The 20,411-nt window shown below is 41.2% G+C and overlaps 1 protein-coding gene across 6 annotated transcripts in view; it reads left to right on the top strand.

Moving 5' to 3' along the window:
* USP15 (ubiquitin specific peptidase 15) overlaps positions 1–20,411 on the top strand; it is an 829,830-nt gene that overhangs the window by 196,272 nt on the left and 613,147 nt on the right. For all 6 annotated transcript variants that reach the window (XM_086919102.1, XM_086919100.1, XM_086919101.1 and 3 more), the window contains one exon: positions 7,127–7,272. In XM_086919102.1, coding sequence (XP_086775228.1) covers positions 7,127–7,272 — 146 coding nt within the window. The remainder of the gene's footprint in view (positions 1–7,126; positions 7,273–20,411) is intronic.

Genomic DNA, 20,411 nt, shown 5'->3' with positions numbered 1-20,411 from the left:
AGTTACAATCACCATCCTAGGGACAGTCATCTTCTTGTAAAATAATCTTTTACACAGAAGAGTCAATTTTCTGAAAATCAATAAGCGCACATCTACAATTGAAGATACTATTATTCATTAATATAGCAAAAGAGAAGAACACATTCATAATACAGCCAGGATATAAAAACGTAATATACTTCAATTAATTCCCCACCAGTATTGCTTGGTTTAATTGAAAGCAACAAAACAATTATGCATAAAAAAACATTCATCAAAACAGGAGTCACAGGCCCCTAATCATTAAACCAATAAAACCTTCAAAAGGCAGATGCTTACAAACACCTTACTTTGCTTCCATTAAAGTTATTCCTCTTTTTTCCCCCATACATTTTGCCATTTTTTGTACTGAAACCCATTCATTAGTAGAAATACAGTGACCCATGCAGTTAATACAGAAATCATAACCTTCTTTATTTAAGACCGCCAGTAGGTTTCATGATTGTTTCATAATCCAAGTAGTAGAAGTTGGTTCCATCACTAGTTGGTTCATGTCATCTGTCATTATAGTATGACTCTAAGTCCACGCAAAGGCTTTTCAGTAAAGCAGTTTCCCTTTCTCTCTATTAAAAGTTCTATTTAGGGAAATGCACTTAACTTCAAAGCCGTAAACTGGCACTATACTCCTAACAGTATCATCAGTCAAAATTTTACATTGCTAACCATTACATGGTTATACCATCCCTTGTATAGAAACGTTGGGGTGATTTAATGGTTGTTTATGCTCCCGCATGTCTAATGTGGCCATCTTGCCTTCCCGTACGGAGAGAAAAATGTAGGTGCCGCCTTTGAAAGTGTCAACAATCCCTATCCTCATTGTGCAATCACAAACGCTTAACAACATTTGCAACTTCCTCGTTTGAATAATTTCCTAATGTTTTATTATGTGGAACTTTCCTACCCTACCAGCAAGAGTCTTCATCTTCAACTCAACTCTGATCTTTTGTACACTATAATGGGTATCACTGAAAAACGTTTACATTCTAGTAAAGAGGGAAATTAAATTGCCATTTTTGGAGGGGAGCTTAATCTAGATGCTGATACAATTCAGAACTTGTCAGATCTGTAATTGCATCAGTTTCAGCTGCTGTAAAGTTGTAAACCCATATAACCACTAACCCTGGTGGCTATGTTTAAAAAAAAATCTAGACAAAGAAATGGAATAATGGGTCGCTAAAGGAAGGTTATCTCTATATGAGGAGTGGTTAAATAATGACTCTAACTAAGATGTTAATTCAGACCCTGTCTGTATGTATTACTTTTAAAGGTCTAGAACTGTCCCGAAGAGTGTTTTTTAATCTAGATTTCCACCTCTGTTTTTTCCCATGATCTTTTTTATAACGGCCCATTTGAAATCTTTCTTGTTATGACCCATGCCTTAACAAGACAAAAGAGTCATCATTTTCTTTGTCTCAATGAGTGACTTGTCTATGCTAAAACATATCCTCGTTTTAACTAGTTTTGCCAATGTTGTCTTTTCTACTTGAACTAATAATTAAGTAAATAGCATTCTTTGTTCTGCAATTAGTCATGTACTTGGGTTCTTCCCTCTAATCTATTGGTGATTGCACTAATTGAGTGGTGAATTCTATTTTAGAAGCCTTAAACCCAAAAAAGTACCTGATATTGAAGTATAACAGAGGAAACCTCATTGCATCCACGGGGCTGCTCAGGATACATTTGAAAGGCTAAAGTTTTTCCTTAAAAAGTACGAAGGCCATCACCCATGCCTGTGGCCTGCTTTATGGTTTGGCCCTTCATAAGGTTACCATGGTGGGCTCCCCATGGTGCTCTTGTAAGAGTGTCGTGAGGAATACTTCCCAACTGGTATGATAAGTGAGTTCTTGAAGAAAGATAAAAATGCATAGTGGTTGGTTAGGTGTTAATCACTTTACTAATTCCTCCTTATCACATCAATAAAAGCAAATGTAGTATAAGAATCTGTGCAATATGGACCCTTAGTGAAGTGTCAAAATGTTTCTGCCTCTTACTTATGGCCCAAATTGGTCTAGGGCATTCAACAGGCCAAAGTCCCAAACCTTAGTATAAGCCAATTCACTAGTCTGTAGGTCTGAGATGGCTAGAAGGGAAAAGAATAAAAGCGTGAATACTTCTTGCCTTTGTAGAGCAATTACTGGTTAATTTGACCTATGAGGAGAAAGGAAAGCTTTTACCATCATTCTGTCCGTCATCAGTCTACAGTTATTAAGCTCATCACATCTACACTGAAATAATGATCACATCGGTATGCTTTTGATTTTGCTTTAGATTTTCCTTGTACAAGCGTGATCACTGCATACTCGATCACTCTTGTATTCCACAAAAAGCACAGAGAGGCAACATAAGCGTTTCAAGATGCACAAATGCAAGACAAGCAGTCTCTTCAGTGATGTTCTATCTGATCGTTTAATGGATACTTGTACCACACACAATGTAAGGCGATGGAATAATGCAGCCAACGCGTTTCGCCCTGACTAGGGCTTCCTCAGGGCAGTAGTCAAAGTACTCCAATCTAAAAGTCGTCACGAATGTACCCAGATCATTATATCATCAAATATTTCTTCAAATTAGTGTGGTATCTTTCCACAAGTTAAATTAATCCTAATAACAACCTTCGGTTTGTCTCCAAATTTTCTTTAAAATCCGCAATTGCTCAAAAACAACGCTTTTGTTCTAGCATGCATGGTCAGATACAATTCCTGATCGTTATGTCCAAACAGACTGTCAAGTGCTCACTATGATAGGTGACGCACCTTTAGTTATTCTTTTTCATGGATAGTCGCTCCATTGAAACCCGCAATATTGCGCGGTATCTTTCAACCCGCCGTCAAACTCAAAAAACTCTTGTATTCCGCCAGCAAAAAACACTAAACACTTGCTCTCCACCAACTGGAGAGAAATATCTATATTAAGATGCCATCTTGTATTTTAATGCTCACCTATGGTCGCTAAAAAATATCAGTCTGGCTGCTTTAATAGTCTTGTCTGGTGCCGCTAGGATAGGTTAAATTGCCCCTTGTGTCCCAATGTCAGGAGATTACAGTGGGACCGAAAGTATTGCTTACCCCTTTCTGTGGTCGTCCCCATAGAGGGGGAATACTGCATGCCAAATGGTGCTTAATGGCAAAATTGATCTATTTTAAATTGGCCGGGCAACCAGCAGAGAAATTATTAAAATTCGTCTCATTCTCTGCATATTTCAAATAATCAACTTTAGTGCAGTTTTTCCTCTAGTGAAGCAGCTGCCTGAACTGAAATGTTGTTTTGTGATTCCAATTCTTTAGGTTCGAATTAGTTATAGCACCATGATCTCATTGACACGAACTTGAAATGGTGTGTTATGGTTTGCAAATCTCCAATCACCCTATTTGTTTACCAATACTTGTGATAGAGGATGCAGTTGTGATCTAGATTAAAAGCCACAGTTTATCAGGAAGTTTAATGGCAGGAGCAGAATGTACATTGAAGTGCAATTTGAAGTTCATCAGCGTCTAAAGTTGATAAGTTAGTCCCCTTAGCCAACTAAAAAATAGTCACATCCTGAAGTTCCTTGTTTTTTAAGAATGTAATTGTATAAGTTTTACCAAAATGAAGTAACCTTACTATGCATACACCTACATTAGTCGTATCCAATTTTCCCTTTTCTCAAAAAAATCAGCTTGTCGTAGTTGTGCAAGCTTTTATGTACAGCTCGTATCTCCCAATGACAGCATTTGTTTCTACCCTGACACCCTGCTTTCCTTCTACTACCCATTCCCAGGATAGGCCTCACTCCCTCAACATTAAGAATTCGTGATGTGACATCAATAAAAATTCCTTCATTTTTTACTGGGGCATCCCTATGTATTTAAAGGTGTACAATTATGTTTAATCAGAATAGTTTTTGACCATAACATTCCTACAGAGTGCTCCTCGTCGTTATACACTTAGTTCTTATCTGTCTCACTATGTGCCTCATTTATTGTTTGTGTCCAGACACCCCCTTGGGGTGACAGTGTTGGGCTATTCAAATGCTGATTGATTGATTGACTGCTTCCCCTTGCACGTTTAACAACGTTCCTACAAAATTGGTGGCAGAATATACTTTGATCTTCATGCATTATCATCAGATTAGGTAGTAATCACGATCCCTCTTACTCTCAGTTGCTTTGCTAACATCTAGGAAAAATAGTATCAGGGCCATGTCTAGTTCTTCTCTCTTTTATTTACATTTGCTGTACTTTTCCCTGTGTCTTCACATTAAACTCTACCATTTCCTTCACTCTTTGAGTGCTTCAACATTTTACGATATTAGTCTCCCTTTTTTCCGTGCCACACCCACCTGCTCCTCCAGCCATGTCCTTTTTAGTGTGTCTTCTTAACCCCTTTACCGAATGCAATGAGGCACTATGTCTCATGAAATGTTTCGGGTCTTTTTGTTGCATTGTTCATACTGCATCATAGAGTTAGGTTGCATTGTATTTATCCAAATTTCCAACTTCTGTAACACTTCACTCAGTTGAACCTGTGTACTCACGTTTACCTCCGAGTATTGTCTTTCCCTGATCTCTTAATTGTGAGCAGTGCCTTTTTAGTAAGGGCTGTAGGGTTTTTGGGGTACTTCCCCAGACCTACTACGAGAGTGTTTCTGGCCCTCTTTCATTGCTTCCTCCTATGGAGGTTTCACTTTTGTACACAGAGGCCTCCTTTTGTGGCTGACTCTGAGATATACATATGGTGGGGTGACTACCTGTTTGAAGTAGAAGAGGGACAATGGTGTATTGTGTTGGAAATATAAAACCCTTACCTTGTTATAGATAGCATAACAATTGATAAGCTGTGCCACTTAATCAAAGGACACATTCAGCTTTTTGTGCCTGTATATTGTGACTTGTCACTAATATACATGCCTATTTATACATATGTCATAAAATAATACTTCCCCTAGCTGTAAAGATCTGAGCTAAAATCTGTGACACTTTGCATGATCTAAAAAAGTATAATATTCTGGTACATCACTTTGTTTTGGATTCAATGTGTACAAAAATCTCTACAGAAAAAAACGTATTTTAAAGTGCTGTCAACGCAACTTTCATTAAATCATTACATGAAGTGCCACCACCGTGAACTTGTGATACATGAAGTAAAGTTGATATACCATGGTTTAATATAATTTTCTTGTATGTTCGGGGCAGTTTTGTACAGTCCCAACTGATGTACTGTTGTGCAGTCTTTTCTATAGTTTCTCAGACAAGAGTATCGCCTTGCAGTTGTTTATGTAGATAATTAAAGGGGCAATGTGGAGAGAGTTTCGGAAGATTTTGCTGTCTTCTTTGTAGGAATTATATAATTCAAAGTTTTACTCTCTCCCTCATTTATAGTCAATGCAGTTTGACACTTCTTTGGTGCCATTATGGTGTTACTTATGAAAACTGGCGTTTTAGTGTGACCTTTATATTTGGATAATGTCATGTTTTGCATTAGTGATCCATTGTTAGTAAGATTGAGCACTATTATTGTATATAAAAGGATAATGATAGCTTACAGCTTCTCTATTATTGAAGTGGAGATTTTTTCATTTATATCTGTAAGATACATGTCCAGCTGTTAATTCACACTACATTTGATTATGAATTCATTGTAAGAACCGTAGCTGCCAAATGGTTTCCTAGTGTACTAACAGATGAGTTATCTATTCATGTTATATTCATATGGGTAGAATCACATTGTGTTTTTCTAAATTGACTTGAAGGGGCTGTGTTAAGCTAGTTTTCATCCCTTCAACAAGGTCACCTTATTTAGGATCCTCTTCTTTGTCAGCAGTTTCTCTCCTCTGGTATGTGTGGTGGACATCCAGCATTAAAAATCATGATACACGAGCACATATGCTGACACCACCATGCTAGATCACTATTGTTACCAAATATTTATCATGTTTCATCAGAGTAAGGAATGTCTGTGGGACGGAAACCCTGCCGCATGGGTAGAGAATATAATCTGCAGCTCAATCCATTGTAAAGTTCATGGAAACATAACCACTGTAGCCTTTAGAGACAGGTTTACGCCATGTCGTAGCATCCACTCTCTTTTTTCCCAATAGTAATGTTGCATGGAGAACTGGTCTTGCAGTCCTTTCCTTTGTTGTTTTGCGTGTGGGCCAACAGGTTACTCCTAGTAAAGGGAAACACCTCTTCCAGGGGCATAGTGGCGGGGTCCCTACTTTAAGAGTTATTTATCCTTTATCAAAGATAGTTCATATTTTTCAACTACCTTTGTGGCACACAACTTCATTCCAACACTTATTTTCATACCAGCTCTAACCTGTGCTTGTGTAGCTCAGTTAAGCTGAAGCATCATCCCAAACCACTTCAGATAGGTTTGGAGAGGGTAGATGGTTTTTGCTACTCCTTACTGGTTTACCCAAGCTACCAGTCGAGCTTTTAAAGTTAAGATCTGTTACCTTACTGAAATGCATATCTGTTTGAATATGCTTACAGTAATGTTTTTTCAATATCCGGTTTTAAACCTGCACCTGCTCTTCAACCAGGCCACATTTGGCCCCAACCCCTAAATTACTAGCAACAGTTTATTGATTTGTCAAATTTGTTAGTGTTGCATTTTCACATCAGGCTATTATTACGGAGTCCTTGCTAAATTAGGAAAACAACTCTGAAACCATTATGTCTCAGAACATATACAGGTTGAATTGATTTTTTGGTTGGCATAGAAAGACTTAGCTGAAAGAAAACAAGCATGTCATTTTATTTATGGTAATTGATTTCACCATTTTGTTTAGTTGCAGCAGTCGCAATTAGTCTTTTATTTTTTGTTCAGGCATACATAAATTATCTTTATAGCATATAGTTGTGTTTGGTAAATTGACAAGGTGCTCAAGAACCACTGAAATGTTACCATGGATTTGTGGCTTTATTTGCCTGCTATATTTATTTCCAGTTTAGATGTCCAATGAGGCAAATAAAGTATGCCTTAATCTTTGACATGATTACTTATTCCATTTTCTTAGAGTTGTTTTACTTGTAGAATTATTCAAACATATTGCAGAGTGTTATAATTTCTCATTTCACTTATGTTTTCTCTCTTAACCTAGATTCCATTGAGAAGGAAATGAGAAAAGCCTTCAATATTCCAAATGAAAAAGAGACCAGATTGTGGAACAAATACATGAGCAATACATTTGAACCTCTAAATAAACCAGATAGTACAATACAGGATGCTGGTTTATACCAGGGACAGGTATTTCATTTTACCATTGATTTATTTGTTAAAGAAAGGGTATGGTATCAATTTTTGTTTCCTAAAAGCTTAGTTCCTTGTATGCACACCACACCAACAATTTATACGGAGAACCTGCTACACTTTGCTCATTGTTTTCCTATTTTTTGCCCTTTCCCAGCAACTGTCTGTTTTTGCAGTGTTTTTTTATTGTGCTAACCTAGCCCAAAGCATTAGAGCACTTTACAACAGAAACAGTTTATGGGACCCATTTATTTCTTTGGGCACAGGGAGAATAATTTCTATGAATTCAAACCTTGTCATTTGTTTGTTTTCCTTTCCTAATTTCTACCTGAAAATGTGTAAACCTGTGAGTAATTGTTGCTAACATACAAAGGTTATATCTAATGGAAACGTTTTCCGCCAGATTCCACACTTTTATGACTATCCTCTGGGCATCAGACTGTATCCCGAATCAATGGCTCTCCAGCTCTGCCAGTTTGCATCAAGAGATGTGATGCCACTTGGCACTAACCTATTCTAGTCTTGGCTCCCTCAATCCCAGATGTACAAAATGAGACTATATAAGATGCTATCAGACATGCTGGTGCTAGTTCCTTTTGTACCCATGCCTTAACTTCGTAGATCTGGAACTGTTGTAAATGATTTCACTGTCCAAGTTCCTCAGCAAATTTGATAGTGACAAGTTCAAAGCCACCGCTAAGGTGTTGGAGTTTATACTCAAGCAATGGTGGCATAAAATGTCCTTATTGTATCCAAACAAGGAAGGAGTTGCAAGATGACTCCTCGTCCTCCGACTCCTAATCATCCATGCATCCAAAGGCCATCAGGAAGCGAGAGGTCAAGCAATTTTGGCAGAGACTGCAAGGATGCTCCAAAACAGTCCTTCTGCCTTCTCCCTTCATTTGATTCTTCTCACAGGCACTAATCACCTTAAGAAAAACAGAGGAGCGAAAAATATTCCTCCTTCCTGAAACATTCCCACTCTTGAAGGTTTGTCTTGGAGGCACTGTTGCTCTCACCCAATCTTGTTCTCATCTACAGCGCTTATTCTCGATCTTAAATAGAAGAAACCTGAGGTTCTAGCCCATGTACCGACCCTCCTAGGGTTACTGCTTTTCAACAGACCTTTCTGTATATCTACAAGATAGACTAGTATCCCTCTCTGGCACTCTCTAGGGAGAGTTTGAGGGGTTGGCCATTCAGATGTCTCGGTTCCCAACACTTCACCTCCACTGGCTCTGCTACTAAGAACCACTCACCATGTCAGTACCAGTTCCACTTCTTCCCTGACAGTTGGAAACATTGTTCAAGTATGGAGAGAAAAAGTCAGAGCCTCCTTCAAAAGCCATCCGGTGGTGGATCCTCTCCATGGAACCCAGATGGATGAAATATTTTGGTCTAATTATAATGTTTTCTAAATGCCCAAAAGAGATTACACACAAAGGAAGATGACTCTGAGACTGACAATCGCCCTTCCAGACCCTAAATGCTAGTTGTCGATAGGGCAGCATTCCTCATCTCGCTGTTCCTCCTTAAAAGGAAGTCTTTACATTAGTGGTGGGGAAGGCACTGGAATTTTCCTTACAACCGAATGAGGCAAGCAAAGTTCAACATTCTGAAGGAAATCCATCAGCTGTTTTGGTGTCTCCGCAGTCTCTTCTGCCATTCATTCAAGCTTACTTGAAGCCTGTTTTGACTGCTAGGTAGACCTCTCACATCTTGCAGTCCACAAACGGATCACATGGTGCCTTAGGACTGCACCTTAAAATCCCAAGTTCTGGTCCATGCATCTGTCACTGGAACGCGTAGTGGCTCAAACCTCTTTGCCTTTGTTGAGTCTAAACACATTCCCCACTGCTCCTTCAATTTGAGTCCAAATGTTTTCAATACATAGGATACAAGGTCTTCGCATCACACAGCCTAGCCATGCACACCGCCAATGGTACATGCCTTTGTGGATGGTACATTTACGTCCTTTGGGAATTTGCATGAGTAGCGGTTATTAACCATACTGAACACATAAAGAAACAGTTCTCTGATCTGAGCATTGATGTTTGAATGGTCTTGAAATGCTGCCTGGGTTCTGCTGACACAATGGCTAGGCCCATGGCCATGGCGATCAAATTCTGCAAGCATACATGGATGCTTTCTGCTGGTTTTTCGAGAAACGTCCTTGCACCACTGATCAAACTGTCAAGAGAGACATTGGAGAGCAGACAGACTTTTCCCTGGAATGGTTCAAGATCTACTGTGTCCAGACTCTCATCTCCCCAAAGGATCAACTCCACCAACATTATGAGCATTTCCAGAACTACTTCAGAGGACAAACCTCACCGCAACAGTGATCATCACAGCTGGTCCTGGTCCCACAGTAGTTCTGCTGGCCATTTTTCTGGGAGAGGGAGTATATGAAGGATATCAACAGCAGCTGCTCAGTTCTCCTCAATATTCCTCTCGATCTGCAGTATCATAACCTCTTTGATGACTTCTCCGCCCCACCCCCCGCCAACAACTTTATCACCAGCTGGGGGCGGGGTAAAAAAGGGAGCTCTAGTGGCTCAACTACATCCTCTTCTTTCTGTCCCCTCCCCCACCCCCCTGGACTACCCATCTTCCAACAGAAGTGCTGTGTGGCATGTACCTCAATCATGGACATGGAGGTACATGCCATGCCAAGTAAGAGAACCATGGAAGTGATGTCCCTGGTGCAGAGTGGCATAGGATTTTACTTCATGGTAACAGTGGCCTCTGACCCATTCTGAACCTGAATCCCCTCACCCTTTTCATCTGGCAGGGCAGGTTAAAAATTCTATCTTTGGACCAACTTCTCCTGTCTTTTAGTGCGGAAGATTAGTTGATGTATGTGGATCTCCAGGACAGAAATGTCCATCTTCCAATGCTTTCTGCTTACATGCGTTACCTCCAGTTCATTGTTGGTCCCAGCACTACCCTTTTGCTGTACTACCATTTGAACCCATGACCGCTCCATAAGTCTTCACGAAAGTGCTGGCTTTGGGTGTGCTTAACTGAACACATCAGAAATGCATGTATTTCCGTACATGTCTGACTGGATGCTGAAGACAAGGTGTTCTATACTACACCATCTACAGTGTACAATGACTCTTTTGCACAAACTGGGCTTCCCAAACAACACAGAGAAGTCCAAGGTCCATGATATATGTTCTTAGCTCTATAGATAACCACTGATTCTATTTTGATTAAATATAATACATTTTAATGTTGCTTTCCCCAAATGGAGGAGTGGTCCACAACGCCTCTGCTGTGCCTCTGTGATGGTTTATCAAAAGAGTATGTTTTATTTTGTAAATTGTATAAAAGCCCTAGATTTCTTTGGCTGGTGCCATTGTTGAAGATGAATAGTTTTAGAAATTGTTAGCTGGCAATGATTTTTTTGCAGTGGTTACAGGATGTATCCGTTTGCTCTGCTATAAATTGCTTTTTTTCAAATGCTCGCTAAGACTGAGGAGACTAGTAGTATGAATGTGCTGCATGTACGTTTTTGGCAATTGTTTTGTATGTTTTTGTTTTAAAAAATATTTATATTCTCTAACAAATTTTTCTCTTATGTACATCTCCCTTTTTGCCTGGTGTATATGTTTAGTTTGTTTGTTTAATTTGAGGCCATTTGACCTGAAGAAGCGATTACAGATTTTTATGAAACACATGTTGCCAACCTAGCAATATCTTGTTTTTCTAAATTACTGATGCTGCATTGGAAATTCTTCGGAAATTCTCCAAAAATGTAACAAAAATAATCATAAAATAATAACGCTGAGAACCTCAATCAGTCCTTTGTTCCTGAAAATAAATGTTCGAGGCATGTGAGCTGTAGATCAAAATGCTTTACATACTCCTGCCATCTAGTTTTGGGTCCGAATGTCTGCACTTTGTAGGTGACTCCTGCTTTCGGTGATAGTGCACATGGGCATCAACTCCATTGTTAGATTTGTTTTTTTCCACCATCGGGTTCGGATCTGTATTACTGCGCTCCGGTTCAACACCATTTCTCGGTTCCCCTCTGTGTGCAATCCACTTACCCTCAACTGTATTGTTATTCGAACTTGGTTCCCATTCTCTGCGTATCGTATCGTATCGTACAGAAAAAATCTCTTTAAATCGGAAACTTCGTGGAAGGCTGTTGGTCTTAGACGCGTTGGGCAAGCTTGCTCGATGGAACGGACTCCATTTAAATTCTGTCCTCTGTGCCACGCCAAATACCCGCGCACATACTCGCATGAAGTGTGCAACTTGTGTCTCTCCCCGGAGCACAACGAACAAGACTGCTATGCCAGCAAGTCTTTCTGATCCAAGAAGATGCTCCGTGACCGTTGGGCTTGACGTTACGAAATGCAACATCAATACAGCGGCTCCGTTCCCGACTTATTTGGAGAAGATTCCCAACAAGACGCCGACAATGCACAAGGAACCGAGGAGGACGACGAGCACATTTCCCTGTCTAAAGCCGAGTCAGACATGGAAGAAGACATTCAGCAGGATCAACGTACCGTGAGTACCAACACTTCCCATGCCCAGACTCTACCTCTGCCCAGGAAAAAGGCTCCAGACCCGCCTCTGCCTTCAGGACAAGGTCTGCACCGAGAGCTGGTTTCCAACGGCCCGTCTTCGGGCCCGGCACTAAAACAAACACTAAAACCTTCTGGCTCTGGACCAAGTTGGCCCCATTCGGGCACTGAGCCAAAACAATCAGCACCGAAACCAAAACACGTTTTGGTAACAATCCCTCCGCTACTGAAATCATCTTCGAGTCCGAGCACTTCGACGCCGAAAACATCAGCGCCGAAAATATTGGCACCGGAACAAAAAAACACTCTGACTCCGTCAAAGGAGCATCGTTTCGACTTCCCGCCTTCAAAAACAGACCCGAAACAAAAGGAACTGGTTATCAATCCCAAAACTGGACATATTCATCCAAAATTGCCATTGAAACGCAAACCAGATGCAGAGGACACTTGCCATATCCCTCTTAAGAGGAAACATGTTGGGACTAAACCCTCTCATCCTACTCTTATCACCTTCTTCCCCACCTGACCCAAATTTGTTAATAACACCCACAAATTCACCACCACCACAATCACCTGACAACCAGGATGACAGGGATGGGGATCCGGTAGATGACAATAGTCCTTATCCATGGGATAATTATAATACAGACCCTAACACGGATAATGATCCAGACTTATACCCTACTAAACCCTCTCAACCTGATGATAATGTAGGGTACATAGAATTAATAAATAGTGCTACTAAATATGAGGTAGTTAAGCTTCAGGAGGAGTCACTTGAGGAAGATTTTCTCTTTAAAAACATTCAGTTCTTCCAAGAGATTCACTCATACATTGCCTATGCTTTGCAGGAGACATTTTTAAAGATCCTGTTCGTGCAATAATCCTTACATCAAGGGTAGATAAAAAATATAAATCTGCACCAACAGACCCAGCTTATATCCAGGGTCAATTACTATTAGATTCCCTTGTGGTTTCTAATGCCCATAAACGGGCACACTCACAAACCTTGGGGGATGCCCCTCCTCCGGACAAAGAATCTAAATTAGTAGATGCCTCCGGGAAAAGAGTGGCTGCACAGGCAGCCAATCACTGGCGTATAGCCAATACTTAGGCTCTCTTAGCTAGATACGACAGAGGGCACTATGATGAATTGGAACAATTACTCCAATTTTTACCTGACGAACACAAGGCTAAACAACACGACCTGATTCAGGGAGGGAAACTAATCTCAAACACTTCCATTAGATGCGCTTTAGATGTGGCTGACTCTGCCGCTCGTTCATTCAACACCAGTGTCTTGCTGCGTAGGCACGCCTGGCTTAGAATTTCAGACTTTAAACTTGAAGTCCAGGCTTCCATCTTAAATCTACCTTTTGATAAAGAGCATCACTTTGGTTCCTTGGTAGACACTTTATTGGAAAGATGAAGGAGGTCAAAGATGTTGCGAAATCAATGGGAGCCCTGTAGTCCCCATCCAATCGGGGTTCCTTTCATCACTCTTCCTACAGGGGGGGCTCCAAAACCATATCTAAAAAGAACACCTCAATCAACATCATATAGAGGCAACAGTCAGTCACCCTCTTCAAGATGTTACTTTCGAGGCGGATATATAGGCACCCCACAACTCCCCCTCAACAAATAAACATTGACTTCCCTCATCTTCCCCCAATCATTCCACACTTGTTGGGGGATGTCTCTCTCAATTCCTTCCCGTCTGGCATACAATAACTTCAGACAGATGGGTCCTAGGAATTATCCTATCTGGTTTTTGCCTGGAGCTTACCAACAATCCCCCAAACATTGCTCCACGTTCACACAAAATGTCACGAGCATCTACACCTCCTCAAACAGGAGGTTCACTCTCTTCTGCAAAAGGGAGCTATAGAGCCCGTCCCTTTACAATATCAAGGAAACGGCGTGTACTCCCTATACTTTTTAATACCCAAAAAGGACGGCTCTCTCAGGCCTGTACTGGACCTCAAGGAGTTAAATCAATACATTCACTCAAATCACTTTCAACAATTGCTCCCACTACTACAGCAAGGCGACTTTCTGTCTACTCTAGACTTAAAGGACGCATACTTCCATATTCCAATACATACCGCTCATCGCAAATAGCTCAGGTTTGTAATAGCGAGAAAACACTACCAGTTGAAAGTGTTTCCATTCGGAGTCACCACTGCTCTCAGAGTAATCACCGAATGCCTGGCAGTAGTCGCTGCGCACCTACGAAGACAGCAGATTCGTGTCTTCCCATACTTGGACGACTGGCTCATCAAAGCCAGCTCCTACTCAAAGTGTCTCCAACACACTCAAATAACACTGCAATTTCTGCACAATCTAGGATTTACAGAAAATGTGTTAAAGTCCCATCTTCCACCCTCCAACACACAGACATATTTGGAAGCCACTCTCAATACTCAAAAAACTCTAGCCTGTGCCAATACAGCCAGAATGTGCAATATGCAGGCTCTAATTTCACAGTTTCAGACTAACATGTCATTACCAGCTCAAGTGTATATGCAACTACTGGGAATGATGGGGTCTTGCACCATGATAGTTACCAATGCAAGACTTCAAATGCATCCTTCAAGAATGCTTAGCACCTCAGTCAGATCCAGTGTTGGTAGATGGCTGCTAAAGGGCGGCCCTTTATCGACCCAGTTCCGCAGAATGTGCTAACAGCAGACACATCGCTCACTGGTTGGGGAGCTCATCTCCAGACTCGCACTATTCAAGGGTTGTGGAGTCAAAAGCAAAAGTCAGAGCTGCTAGCCGTTTTTCTAGCGCTCAAAGTTTTCCAGACTCACCTTGCAGGCAAAACTGTCCTGATATGCACCGACAACATGGCAGTCATGCATTACATACAAAAACAAGGGGGGACACACTCCCTCCAGCTGTCACGCCTTGCACAAGCCATTTAGAGGTGGGCCATACATCGCAGAATGTATCTCCTGGGAGAACATCTCCCAGGAGTGAGCGATCAGATCGCAGATCTACTCAGCAGGCAGAGACAACAGATTCACAAGTTGAAACTTCACCCTCAAGTTCTCCTCCCATTCTTTCACATGTGGGGCTTTCCACAGATAGATCTGTTTGCAACACACGAAAACGCGAAATGCCCAAACTTCGCCTTCAGGTATCCACAGTCATTGTCCAAAGGCAATGCACTATGGATGAACTGGTCAGGGATATTTGCCTATGCTTTTCCACCTCGCCCACTCATTCCATTTGTGGTTCGGAATCTCAGACAAACATCCCTCACACCGATCCTAGTAGCTCCCACATTGGCCCGTCAACCTTGGTTCACTACTCTGATGGAGCTTTCAGTAGTTCCTCACCCAAAACTACATCTCACACCCAGTCTCCTCACTCAGAGCCATGGAGAGATAAGACATCCAGATTCCAAAGATCTCAATCTAGTGATCTGGCACCTGAAATCATAGAGTTTGGCTACCTTAACCTTCCACCAGACTGTATGAACATCATTAAAGAGGCCAGAAGGCCTACTACAAGGGCTTGCTACACAGCTAAATGGAAGCGGTTTGTTTTATATATTGTAATAACAACCATATCAATTCCCTAGATGCTTCCATTCAAAATATCATTTGTTACTTACTACACTTGCAGCAGTCAGGATTAGGTTGCACATCCATACGCTTACGTCTCGCTGCAATAGTTGCATATTTTCAAAATAGACATCACCTGTCCCTTTTCAGAGTCCCCGTTATCAAGGCTTTTATGGAACGACTCAAAAGAGTTATTCCACCAAGACTTCCTCCTGGTCCTGTGTGGAATCTTAACAATGTCCTTACCAGACTAATGGATCCACCCTTTGAGCCATTGCACAAATGTGAAATGCAATTTCTCACTTGGAAAGTTGCTTTCCTCATTGCTATTACATCACTGAGGAGAGTGGGTGTGCTTCAGGCACTAACCATAGAGGAACCATTTTGTCAAGTCCACCAAAACAAAGTGGTCCTTCTCACTAATCCAAAATTCCTACCCAAAGTGCCATCTGCCGTTCACATCCGTCAATCTGATGAGTTGCCTCTGTTCTTTCCTCAACCAGATTCAGTGGCAGTACTAGCTCTACGCTCATTAGATGATAAACTAGCATTATTGTATTACATAGAAAGAACAAACCCTTTCGTAAAACGAAACAGCTCTTTATGGCTTTTGCTCCACCACACAAAGGCAATCCTGTCTCTAAATCAGGTATTGCTCGGTGGATAGTTAAATGTATTCAAACATGATATGTAAAAGCAAAGAGGACTTCACCAATTCCCCCTAAAGCGCATTCCACCTGCAAATTAGGGGCTACTATGGCTTTCTTAGAAAACATTCCAATAGTTAACCTCTGTAAAGCTACAACATGGTCTACACCGTACACATCCACCAAGCTCTATTGTGTAGAAGTGTTAGCGAGACAACAAGCTAACGTAGGCCAGGCAGTACTTAGAACACTCTTTCAGACCACTGCAACAGCCGCGGGTTAGCCACCGCTTTGGGAGAATACTGCTGTATAGTCTATGTAAAGCATGGGATCTACAGCTCACATGCCTCGAACGGAAAATGTTACTTACCCAGTAAGCATCTGTTCTTGGCATGTAGAGCTGTAGATTCACACGCGCCCTCACTCCTCCCCGGGTACCTATACCTGTTGCAGTTCTCTCCCACTTTATATGTATGCATACACGTGGACATCTCTATTCTACTCTTACTCACTCCAGTCTCACCTTCTGCGGGAAAACAATCTAACAATGGAGCCCATGCGCTCTATCACCTAATAGAAGAGTCACCTACTTCGTGACTGAAAACACTTTTTCGAAGAAAAACAAAGTGCAAACATCCGGACCTAACACTAGATGGCAGGAGTACTTAAAGCATGTGAATCTACAGCTCTACATGCCAAGAAAAGATGCATACTTGGTAAGGAACATTTTCCTATGATTGCATATTACGTGGAAACTTACCAGAGCCTCAGTATATGCATAGCAAGCAAATAAGATAACCAGATAATGTCAGCCTTTCATAAACATCAATAGATGAATGTTAGAACCGGCTGTCTGCTTTCACTACGTAGCGCACACTAATCACTGTACATGGGTCATAAATGCAAGTTCCAAATCCTCACCGCTGACCCACCACTGGACTCCACCCTCCCTGGGGAATCCAGACAATTACACATGCACTCCGGGGGTAACCTACTCTCTTGGGCTACCTTCTCCCTGAACAAGGCCCTCTCAGCCTCTAGCTTGGCAAGCTCCAACCTGAGCTGTTCCAACGCTAGCTGATACTCCCTCTCTTCCTTCCTATCCAACCACTCCTCTGGGGACAGGGAAAGGGACGGGGCGCTGGTACTGACAATGGACCCAGCAAGGGACTCCCTATCTATGGGGTCATCACTCTCTGCTGACATCCATCCACTGTCATCCTCATCCAACTCACATTCATCAACAGAATCTTCAGGGCTCCCCACAGACTCACCCAGACCTCTTGGAGCCACCCAGCTCCTGTCACACACACGCAAGACCAGCAGAGACCAGATTTGGTTAGACAAGAAAATAGACACTTTCTAAAAGTACTATTTTCGAACCCAGAGTCCAAAAACCATCCACACCAACGGATGCGTAATTAAACCCCGAATTCAGGGATACCAAACTCGACATTGCACCGTACTCTCCGAGCCAGCTAGGATCATAGCATTAATAATCCCGGCGGCCCATTCTAAGCAATGGAGAGCAGGCTACCTTGCAATAGTGAAGCACGAAGATGGCGGTACTTCACTATCAGGACATGCCAACTTGGTCAGGCGTGTCCTTCCTTATCCTTACAATGCACCCTGCCCACGGGCCTACCATAGGGGTGACTAACATGAAGTTAAGGGAAGGTTGGGGGGCTGGCAAGTAGGTATACTTGCGCAGCCTGCGTGACAGTACAAGACTGTACGTGGGTCTCGCAATGACCGACCCGTAGACATTCTTTTACAAGGCCGCTCCTGTGGGTGGCACAACACGTGCTGCAAGCCCACGAGCGGTATTTGCATTTACAAGCCCCGGCACTCCTGGTGCACTCGACTAGGGACTGACAGTAAACCAAATAAGCCAAACATGGATACAATAGACACATCATTTTAACATAGGGAGCACTTGCGCTATGGCACTGATCAGCAGTGACACGGCGCCCAAAGCATATACCAGCAAAACATCGTAAAACAGTAGAGGCAAACAGAAAAATGGAGGAGAGACTCAAGCCAATGATGTCAGGTCTAACAATGAAGTTGAGAGTTTTGACGTTTGCAAAAATGTTTTAATCCTGGGCATCCAGCCCATTTACAGTGTCCCACAAAAACAATGTTATTTATTACTTAGGAAACAAAGGTTTAATTATGTCTATAAATCCTGAACCACCGCAAAAAGATTGATCAATTTTTTCAAAAAGTTCATTTTGAATATGGAGTATTTCAGGTGCCCCATAACTAATCCTATTGGAAACAAAGCAGTTTTTTTATTGCCGCTTAAACCATTAGGGGTATATGTTCATTTTAATTAAAATTTCACTGCTTATTTTCAGCATACTATTGTGGAAATAATTATTTTTAGTATACCCATTTTTGGGATTTATGTTCCTCGGGTTAGGATTCCACAAAGAATTAAGGTTCTAGTAGAATGGGTGGAGTTCTCATCTGCGTGAAAATGCCTTCGGGTGCAGTTATGGAGTGGCTTCAGTGTGGTATAGGCCAAGCAGTTCTTGATTGTCTGCACTTAAATATACTGCCAATGCTTTCTTTTTTATTTTAGGGGTACATCACATTATTCAAATAGAATATTACTTTTTTTTCACCCTGTATAGTCCATCCGTTGAGTCTTTCTATTCCAAGAACATAAATTCAAAGCGGTACAAAGGACCAAACGTTTTTGACTGATCAGTGAGTCATTCCTCTCTGTCTTTCTTCCGTTGAAAGATAACCAGGAAGGTGCATAATGCTTTTTTTCAGTAGAAGGCTTCTAGGCTAAAGGGTGAGAAAGGGAGCATGGTAAAGGCCACTGAACTGTCTCATCCAATTCTCCTACCCTGCACATGTGTCTTTGTTAAAACTCAAGTTCGAAGGTTTTAGGAATCCTATTGATTGATTTGCATTGCCACTAACAACTCAGTAACCTCTGATGTGCTTTCATATATGAGTTGTTCACACTCCTATCTAGAAACCATTGAGGCTCTTAACAGTTAATAAGAATTGAAGCAATTTTTGCTAGCACTACATATCAAATCAACTCTATTCGGAGTGACTTACGTTTTTTAACACCTTCACTGTCATCAAGGGCGGTTGCTGTTTTGGTTTTAATTGTTATCCTCTTTGTACTTTAACTATCAGTAAACTAGTTCCCAAATTTAGGCATGGGAGTAACTCTAAACACCCCACATAATCAAATGTTGCTTGGCACCTAATATTTGTTATTCCTTTACAGTCTTATTTGTGCGTAGCCTTTTCAGTGTGTTGTAAAACCCCTAACGTAAATAGCAAAGGGATGGGAACTAGGCTGTGTTTATTGTGAAGCAATCAACAATAGTCCAGCCTTCTAATGAAGAAAACAAACACAAAATAGAGTTAGTTTTACCGACCTGAAGTGTTTATGTTTAACAGGTGTCACCTCAAGGGAGTGTCTAATAGCCATTATTAAGCCTGTGTCCAAACAATGCTCAGTATGCTTACTTTCTGCGGAAATTGCATCTTACGTTTTCTTTGAGTCTATTAATTACTGAAAGTGTAACTACTTGATGACCTGCTCAGAGATACATAGGCAATAACCTAATGTAAATTATGTTTTGCTTGTGTGCACTACATGAGAACCGTTTCCAATTGTGACATTTGAGGTCAATTACCACTGGGTCAAGTTGACCTCATATTGAATGACCGAGTACTCCCTTTGAGCTCTTAACTCCCTTAAGGTAACCTGGGAGAGGCGTCCGAGACTTAATCAAGACAGTATTGTTTGTTTACACAAACAGAATTCAGTGAAACCGTTCACTTTGGCCACCTTTCTGTCAGTGCCTCACTTTACAAATTAAAAGTACTTTATTAAACCAACACAATTTTTACAATACATCAAGTGAAGTTAGGCTAACGAATCTAGAAGCCCCTATTAACTTCCTAGTGAGAAATATGGTCCCAGGTCTTTTAGCAGGGGTCTGCACCTGGCTCACAGTATATCCGTCTTGCTCCATGCTTCGTCCACTATGATAGTCTTCATCAGGCTTGCCCAGAAATAGGGGCTTTTTTTAATAAGAGTTTTGCAAATTCACTTCAAATCAAATCAAATCAAATATCTTTATTCGGTACTTAAAAAGATACCATTAAAGAACATGAAAATACATACATACAGTATTTAAAAAGCATGTTTTTAAAATGACGTTTTAAGAGCAATAAAAATAGGTCTAAAAAGGGGCGAAACGAACAGTAGATAATTGGGAATCTTATACAGGCATTGATTCAGTCTATAAATTAATGTGGGCCGATATTTCCCTGGTGTTCCTTAATCTCATGGCCACCTTAATAAAACGTATAATACATAACAGAGTATATGG

The sequence above is a fragment of the Lissotriton vulgaris genome, chromosome 1_1 (assembly GCF_964263255.1).
Source record: "Lissotriton vulgaris chromosome 1_1, aLisVul1.2, whole genome shotgun sequence".
NCBI lineage: Eukaryota > Metazoa > Chordata > Amphibia > Caudata > Salamandridae > Lissotriton > Lissotriton vulgaris.
This window is presented reverse-complemented; position numbering and strand designations above follow the sequence as displayed.